Genomic DNA, 9,417 nt, shown 5'->3' with positions numbered 1-9,417 from the left:
AACATAATCTGACCTGCTTTTGATTTGCCAGTCTAGCTCAGTTTTGTCTACTCTGACTAGCTTATCCTTTTAACTGGGAATGCTGAAGTTTGAACGTGGAACCTGCATTCAAAGCATGAAAGCAGCAATGCCTCCACATTTATTCCGCCAAGGCGAATGCAGTCCATCATGTGTCAGTTGTGGCCTGTCAGGTACTGTACAATGTAAGTTATCTTTGTTGAGTAATTGCCAACTGGGCTGCCCAATGCTTGCCTATTCCCGGTAGTTGCTAGTATCTACATCTGGCTGCCATGTTTTCTTACAATAGCATGAAGAAAAATAGCAGCCAGAATGTATGCCACAATGGCTCTATTCTATCTCCAGTGTGAGAGTCAGTATGCCTCTGAATAACAGTTGCTGGGGACCACAAGTTGGGAGAGTGCTGTTGTGCTCGTGTCCTGCTTGCGGGCCTTCCATAGCTGTCCATTTGGCCACTGCGCAAACAAAATACTGGCCTAGCTGGGCTTTTGGCCTCGTACAGCAGGATTTTTCTTAATCGTGTATATGCTCCTCACCAAAAAGGCACGGGTCTCTATATAACATAATAGGCGCTTATTTAGGAGACGGCATGGCCACATGATGACTGTCATCTTTGTGCCAATATCCCAAAGTACCTGGATTATCTTGCAAACAGAAAACCGGTCTGGAAGAACTTTCGTTTCCCCCCATAAACATTACATCTTGACTAAGAAATAGACATTGTACCAGGTCAAACTCAGTGTAATGCAAGCAGTCTCTTTGTTTTTCATATATGGTATAGGAAATAGTGGATAACAATTTAGAACTTGAGTAAATAGGTTTACATTTTATTTGTACTGCTTAAATATAGCTATATGAACAAATTTTTATAATGGGAAGATTGAGCTGATCACACGTGGAGACTATTGTTAACTTGCTTTAAAATGCTTGAGGCACTCAAAATACAAAAGGTTAATTTGAGATGTGTTTACAGCACTTAGATTTGTTACGATGTGTTTTTAATTCCACCCATCCTAGAGTGCTTCCAGATAGGTGTTTATTGTGGAATCGATGCACCTCATACACGTAGGGGTTGTTTGCAATATCTACGTGTTGGCAGAGAGCCAGTGTGGCATAGTGGTTAAGGTGTTGGACTATGACCTGGGAGACCAGGGTTCAAATCCCCACACAGTCATGAAGCTCACTGGGTGACCTTGGGCCAGTCACTGCCTCTCAGCCTCAGACAAAGGCAATGATAAACCACCTCTGAATACCACTTACCATGAAAACCCTATTCATAGGGTCGCCATAAGTCAGGATAGACTTGAACGCAGTCCATTTCCATTTTCACGTGTTGGCATCAAAATGCCATTCTGTCTCTCACCCCCTCCCTGCATTTAATCCAAATTTACCCTTTCTGGAGAAAAACTGATAAGTGAAACAACAACAACAACCCCATTCCCAATGGCCCATTCACAATATCTCAAAGCCTGCTTTTGCACAGTAAGCTCCCATCTGGAAGCACTCTTAAGCTTTTCTTTTTTATCAGCGTTCCATAAAAGCTTCAGGATGTTATGATTGTGTTGGAGACAGCTATTGTGCCTTGGGACACTAAAGTTTTATAAAAACATCATGAATACTAGAGCAATTCCAGACAAATCTCTTCTAGAAAGTGTGTTTGTGGTGGTTGGAGAAGTACATTGGTTTTCAACAGATTAACCACATTCTAGACTGGTTTTATTTACCGAGGTAGATTATGTCTAAGCATGCACTAGATGGAAGCCATCTTCCTAAGGTTGAGCAAGGAAGCCAATTTTCAATAAAGGGGAGCAATACATATATCACAGTGTGCAATATGGTGTACCTTAAGGGGGGAGAAGACTTAATTTTAAATCCATCAGAAATGGCACAAATCCTTCAGCATCCTACTTGCGTATGCAAGTAATGTATTGACATGGTCAAGACTGGTTCCAGTATGAAAGTAAATTCTTAAATCTAGGCAAGTCTAAAATGCTGCATCATTCTTCTATTAAGAGAAGGTAGCCAAGAAAATGCACATAAACTTTCTGCACTCTGTTTTGAAGTAAAGGGAAGTCCCTTTCACACCCTTGATTTCTTTGAATGCCAGGAACAAACTGCAGATTCAATAAGTTGCCTTGCTGCGTAAGGTTAAGTTCTCTAACGGATGTATGCCTTACACAATAAGTAACTTATTTCTGAGCATTTTTTCAAGCTGCTCCCACTCAAACAGCCCTGTTGCCCCTTGGTACAGTTTCCAGCTGTGGGTGACTTTGTCACTGGATACCATAATACTGCTGCATCATATAGAATATGGATGAAGCAATGACACAAGATTCTGGATTAGATGGGCCACTGGCCTGATGCAGCAGGGCTCTTTTTATGTTCTTAAGCAGTATAGAACGACATGTGATTTGCTAGGCATGGAGCAAACCAGAGCTGATATGTGTACATACAGTGGAGTTTTCCTGCAGCTAAAAATATCCACTCTACAGTTACAACACCTTGCCTTGGTTGTATCATTTTTGTACTATTTAGAAATAATACACTGGCTGTGCTTGCTACATAGGATCTGCTCTGGGAACTGAATAAAAAGAGGTAGCTGTCTGAGTCAAATCTCCAGTGGGGAAGAGCACTAGCAGGCAGATGCTGCAGAGATCTCCATGGAGGCTCTTAGTTTTCCCTACACTACTCTCTTCATCCTATCCCTTTGCACAAGTCAGAGAGCCTTTACGAGCAGGGTCAGCTCCAAGACATTGTGTTGGCTGAGGCCTCCCGGTCAAGGTGCATAATATTCATGGATGGTCAAGTTATTTTGGGACTCGAGACAGATACTCCCACTCCCTTCAAGTTATAACATAACACCGATATCTGTGATAATTTTTCAGGGAATGGGGGGAAGGTATGTGCATACAAAATATGTTTTAAATTAAAGATATTTAAACTTCACTAACAAAGGAACAGACTTATACAAATTAGGTGTATGAGCATGCACAGAGGTGGAGGGAAAATCGTGTGTGTGTATATATATACTAAATTGCTGAACATCTGTGATTAGCGATACTCTGTTCTAAATGGCTGAACATCACTGAGACAGTTAACCAGCTAGTTGTTATGAAACAGGAACTATAAACGTCTGTCGTCTTACCTAAATTTGCTGAAGCTAAGAGTGTGATCAAAGCCAGGATAAGAGAGTATCTAGAAACTGAAACTGCGCCCTGGGCTCACACGGGGAGGAAGGGCAGGATATAAACCTAATAAATAAATAAATAAATGGTACTTTTATTTCCATGGAAGAAAGGCAGGGTAGAAATGAAGTACATAATAAACACAACAGCACTAGATGCCCCTTTTCCTTACAATGGCTTGATATCTCTCTCCCTGCTTCCTAAAAATAGCTGCATGTGTCTTAATCCTATAACTTCCTCACTATGGAAACTGAGACTGTTCTGTTGTTGCACTCAACCTAGATCTTCCCAGAGCTTCTCCCTCCTTCCTACAAATAATATACAGCTGAGACCCACTTTAAAGACCTGGATGATCTTTGGGATTTCCTTCCTCACTTCTACAGCCGCCTATTGACAGTTCCCCTTTTCCAGAGTTAGGATTCTACCTAATAGCACACCACCTTCCTGAGTGCTGTATCATAACAGAATGGGTGGGTATAACTCCACCTGAAGCAACAAAGCCCGACAACATTTACTTCAAAGAAGCTTCCATTAATACGGTCTGAAAGTGCATGAGGCGACCATCATGTTACCGCTAAGCATGTCTGGGTCTGGTTGGACTGCCTGGGAGCCACATGTACACTACTTTGTATTCTATGATGGAAGATTGGTGGGGTATAAATAGAGGGTGCTGTGCAGAGGTGTAGTCGTCCAGGATCTCAGGGAGTCTTAGACCCCTTATTTTTTTGGGAACCTTCCCAATGTCTCCAGCATCTTACAAGCCAATCAGCACAAAAAGGGAGAGAGGTAGCCACTGAGAATGCTCTTCTAACATGCTTCCTTGTTCTTTCCTGCTGATTGGAGCCAATCAGAGCGAAAGGAGGTGAGTCAGCCACTGAGAAGACTCTTCTCGGTAGCTAACAATCTCCTCTTTAATTCTTATTGACTCCAGGGATGTCTGTTGTCCTGGGAGAAGGCATATTAACAAGGATGTCATTCTCAATCCCGCAGCAAAAAAACCGGGGGTGCGGCATGGCTGGGACTAACACTAAGGGACCCTGCACCTTCTGAATTTGCCACTACACTAGTGGTGCCGTCAAGCCAGAACTTTTACTGGGTTTCTACACGAGGCCGGACTTAGCAAGAGAGCTGCCCACAGTCGAGCCTTACAGTCCTCCACACTTGAGGACACTTTGCCCCCGCAGCCGGTGGGAGGCAGAACGCGCTCAAGAGTCGGCGGCTGCCTGCATTTCTGCCCGGCGCCGGCTGGTACCCACAATGCACGAAGAGCCGCCGCCGCCGCCGCCGCATGAGAGGGAGGAGGAGAAAAAGGACCGGCTGGCTCCATCCTCCCCATCCTCCTCCTTCGCCGCCGCGCTTCCCAGGTAGCAACATGGCGAAGCCAGCCCAGCCGCCGCCTGAGGCGAAATAACAGCAGCAGCAGCAGCAGGCGCCCGCGCTTCGTTGCTCGGCTTTCCTCACAAGCGCCCCGCCCCGCGCCCCCACCCTCCCTCTCCTGCCCGCGGGCGAGAGTCGCTGTCCTCGCAGCCGCCGCTTGCCTGGCTTGAGCCCCCAGCGGCAGCCGCAGCGGGAGCAGCCAGGCAGCGCTCCCACCATGGCAGCTTCCGAGCTTTACACGAAGGTGAGCAGAGCACGCGGCGGCGGCGGCGAGCGCGCGAGGCCTAGCCGTGCCTTCGCTTACCTTCGCCTGCGAGGTGGGGATGAATGGCAAAGAAGAGGCCGAGGCCGGCCCGGGTGGCAGGAGGGAGGCGGCCGTTGGAGGCTGCTTGGCAACGCCGCGGGAGGGGAAAGGAGGGAAAGGAGGGGTCGTTGCTAAGGGGACGGTTGGCTCGCGCGCTCCGGGAGGGAGAGTTGAGCAAGGGCCTTGGTGCTGCCGGGGGGGGGGATGATGATGATGTTGTTGCTGCTGGTGGTTGGTGCCAGTGAGTCACAACTGAAGTGGGGAAAGGGAAGATGGTTCTGCTGAGCTGTTTCTCGCTCTTCCCCTTTTTCTTCTGCTGTTTGCATCTTCCATTATTATTATTATTTTGGGGGGGGCGGAATGGATTTGTGGATGAGGGGTTTTCCTTTATGGAAGCCTCCCCCCGTCTCAAAAGAACCCCAGACCCCCTACCTCCCTGCAGCATTCAGAGGATGACAGGGCCAGCAGGTTGTCCTTTTCCTGTAAGGGCTTCTTTAGCTGAGTACCATCTTCATGCTTGCATCTCCTCTCCTCTCCTCTCCCCCCCCACTCCTTAAGGTGACCTGAAAGTGGAAAAAATACTTCTAATTTGGAATAGCTCACCCACTTATTACCTTGTTTTATGCCCTTTCTCTCAGCCCCTTTTCGAATGATCTTAAATTAATCATCGCATGCCTGATGGTCTGAAGGCACATGAGGCCAGCTCCCTGCTGAAGCTAAGCAGGGTCAGGTCTGGTCAGTGTCTGGATGGGAGATTGCCTGGGAACCATATGTAAGCTGCCTTGGGTTTCAATCATGAAAGGAAAGGCGAGGTAGAAATGTAATAAATAAATAAAAAATGATGTCACGAAGAAAGTCATCTTGTGGCACCTGAAGTGCTAGCATCACTTATTGTCTCTGAAATCCTGGGTGTTGAATTAGAGTCCGCTTTGTCTGATGTATGGTTATCCTGGTATGGCTTGCCTGATGAGAACTGATGAGGCTCATGCTAATCCCCACTACGTGCCTGTTCGGACTATTGTCTTTGTGCATATTCTGTTAGATAAGCATGAGTCATGCTTGGTTTCACTATAATTGGTTGGCATTTATTTTCTGCACAGTAATGAAAGAACTGGCAATTTGGAAGGAATACAGATTGCAGACCTCGGTGGTGGAGGTGGGTTTTTTGTTTATGTTTTGCATGGATGCATAGCTGGTGGTGGACAGCTCTAAGGGAGTGAAGAGTAAGAGATACATGCACCTTGTCTCTTTAACAGCCCCACACAGCATCTCCTTTGGAAGCTTCAGTGCTACTGAATCGGGCTGTGCAATGCTTTGGGACAACTAATGTGAAGAATCTGCTAAAAGGAACATCCAGCATCAAGATTCCTAAAATTGACTTTAACTATGACTGTGGGAATAGTCACAGAACATACACATTGACAGTGGGTGATAGCCAACTAACTTATTTAGTTGGAGTAAGGATTTCTGCTTACACAAGAGAACTTCCACCCTCCCCCCTGCGTGTCTCCTAAATCTGTTATGGGTCCCTCCCCCCAACTCTCTGGAGCAGATGTGGGGAGCATGAAGGGCACATGGGGGGAAAGGAGGGGGGAAGTTCCATTGTGCTGATGGAAAGAGCTAGTTAGATGCTGCTAAGTATGTTTAGACATACCACATTCATAGGGCTTTTGCTGGAGTTTTGACAGTATTTTTAAAAAAACCTTAAAAACATTGGCCTTAAGGTGGAAAACACCTGTTCCCAGTTCTTTGGCTGCATACACACTATACATTAAAGCACATTTAAGGCACATGGTTTACAGAGGTACAAACTACAGTTCCCAGGATTCTTTTTGGGGAAATTATGTGCTTTAAATATATGGTGTGTACACAGCTGTTGTTCCATATGCATTGATGGGGTAGATGTACTATATGGAATAAGAGAAAAAGGTCTTGATAGATGCATCATATGTCTTTCATGGTCACATCTGAGATACTATGATATGTGAAAGATCAACTTTTCCACATGTAGATGTGATATCGGCAAAAAGTTCTCTAGCTCGAGGTGTTATGGCCATCTTCTAGAACATGCTTCCCAAATTAGTCTCCAGCTTTGCTAATAATGTTTTCCAGGCCTCACAGGGTTCTGTGAAGCCTGAATGGGTCTGGAGGTTGAGAATAGCAAATTCTAATTGCTAATACATATACCTTAATATGTATTTTAATCTCATTCATTGCATTTCATGTTTTGTTTTTGAAGTGGTTAAAGACGCTTGAATTCTAAGCCAAGACCTGATTCTTTTTGTATAGTCTGCTTTATTTTCTGCTCTAAGAACAAAGACAAACTAATTTGTCATCAGCCCTGTCATGTGATGCAATTGATTACATTTTTTTCAGTGAATACATATATGCAGTGAAGAATCTAGTTTTTTCTCCCCTCTGCTTGGTCAAATTTACTTTGGGCTCATAAAGGTTGTAATATCAGAACACAAACACAAAGTTTCTATATGTATATCGTATTAGCACAAATTAATAATCCTTGTGTACAGTAGGGCCCCGCTTTACGGCGCTTCACTTTACAGCGCTTCACTAATACAGCAGTCTCAATTAGACGCAATTAGACTAAAGCCCCACTCATAAGGTGCTTGTTCTGCTTTTACAGTGGTTTTCAGGCCTCGCGCTCCATTCTATTCAATGAGTTCCACTTTACAGCAGTTTTCGCTTTACAGCGGGGGTCTGGAACATAACCCGCCATATGAGTGGTGCCCTACTGCAGTCTATATTTACATACTGTATTCTTAAACTAGCTATTTTCTAACTCATTTTGGATACATGTTTTTAATTAGTGTTTGGTTTCTGGGGAAAAAGGGAGGAGTTGGAATAATAGTTCAAGATAAATAGGGACTGGGAAGCAGACTTCATTGAGATCTCTACAGAGTTTTACATGGAACCCAAGCTTTTTCAGGTAGCAGGGGAGAGGCTAACTGTAGATTACTATCCATGTCTATTCAGAAGTAAGTCCAATTGAGTTCAGTGGGGTTATGTACGTGCAAATGTGGTAGTTTGGTCCTATCCCTCTGATATTGTGGTTAAAAGCAAAGTTATCTGTGTGCCTGCTTTTTCTGGATAGAAGATGTCATAGATGTATGAATTACTTGCTGGTGGCTTGGAGATTCTTCTTATTTTTTTGTGGTTTTTTGATACTATGAAAGTATTATACTATGTAGGGGTTCATTTGATTTCTGAGTCATAAGATTAATGTCAAGACATAGGTAGTAATTGCTGAGCTTCTATTGAGAGGTACAAAAGAAAACAAAAAACCACATCATTAAACCAAGGAATACAAAACTATGTGTAGGCAATAAATATCACCATAATCAGAAGAAATATAGAACAACACAATATGAAACTCAGTAACAATGAATGGATATGCAGTACACATGCTGTAAACACAATTAAAAATAAATTCTTATATTACAGTAGATACATATAACAGTACATTAAATATTTCCTTTATGACAGTGTTATATCCATAACATTGCAATGAATGACAGATACTCCAGATTATTATATAGGAATTTATGTTTTAATTGTGCATACAGCTTGTGGACTGTGTATTCTTCATTCACTGTTGTTCAGTTTCATTTTGTTTTGTATGTCTTCTGATGGTGGTGACCTTGATACAAATCTTTATAATTATTAGTTTTTTTCCCCTTGGTTTATGATTTAGAATAGTAGAGTTGGAAGGGGCCTATAAGGCCATCAAGTCCAACCCCCTGTGCAATGCAGGAATCCAAATCAAAGCATTCCCGACAGATGGCCGTCCAGCTGCCTCTTGAATGCCTCCAGTGTTGGAGAGCCCACTACCTCTCTAGGTAATTGAATAGAATAGTAGATTTGGTTTATTGCTTGTTTCATTGAGGGACCTCTTTTGGTTCTCTACAAAAGAAAACCAGGCAGGACAGCATTTGGGTCTTTTTTTTTGTATAGTGGGCTTTCATGTATAAAGTGTTGTCACACACGAGACATATCAGAATCTGTGTGTTTGCTGGAGTTTGCACCTTTCACAGACTGAGCAAACTAAAGTTTGTGTGAAGTGGCTATATATTATTGTGAATACTTATCAAAAGCCAAAGTTGTTCCTCTGCCCTAGACCATATCCTATTTTCTAGGAATTACACAGAAGAAAAATCAAAATTATCTAAATAAGATGAATCTGTAGCTGAAAGAATGTACAAGCTATATTTGTGGTTTTTTCCTGCAGAAAAGAACCTAAGCCTTATTTGTAGCCAGTAAGAGATTCAATTGAAAAACAAAATACTGTAAATATGATAGGCTTCTCCTTTTCTGAGACAAATACTTGCACTAATGGCATGCATTGACTTCAGTGGACAGTGATGATAGATATAAATTCAGAAGAGCAAAATTACCACAGGCCTAACCACAAGTGCCAAAGACACTTGAAGAGAGACACTGCTTACAAGTGCCTGTATGCTAATGCTAGGAGCCTGCGAACCAAGATGGGAGAACTGGAGTGCTTGGTCTTAGAGGAGA

At 43.5% G+C, this 9,417-nt stretch overlaps 1 protein-coding gene across 4 annotated transcripts in view; it reads left to right on the top strand.

Annotated features, from left to right (window-relative positions):
- The first annotated feature begins 4,454 nt into the window (after positions 1 to 4,454).
- Positions 4,455 to 9,417, top strand: part of MYO5A (myosin VA) — a 104,246-nt gene continuing 99,283 nt past the window's right edge. For 2 of the 4 annotated variants that reach the window (XM_061596054.1, XM_061596051.1), the window contains exon 1: positions 4,455 to 4,824. In XM_061596054.1, the coding sequence (XP_061452038.1) occupies positions 4,798 to 4,824 (27 nt within the window). In that variant the 5' untranslated portion in view covers positions 4,455 to 4,797. The remainder of the gene's footprint in view (positions 4,825 to 9,417) is intronic. The other 2 variants (XM_061596055.1, XM_061596052.1) reach the window with 1 other exon arrangement.

Source organism: Rhineura floridana, chromosome 14 (genome assembly GCF_030035675.1).
Source record: "Rhineura floridana isolate rRhiFlo1 chromosome 14, rRhiFlo1.hap2, whole genome shotgun sequence".
Lineage (NCBI taxonomy): Eukaryota > Metazoa > Chordata > Lepidosauria > Squamata > Rhineuridae > Rhineura > Rhineura floridana.
Note: the sequence above shows the minus strand (reverse complement) of the source record. Positions and strands in the feature narration are given on the sequence as shown.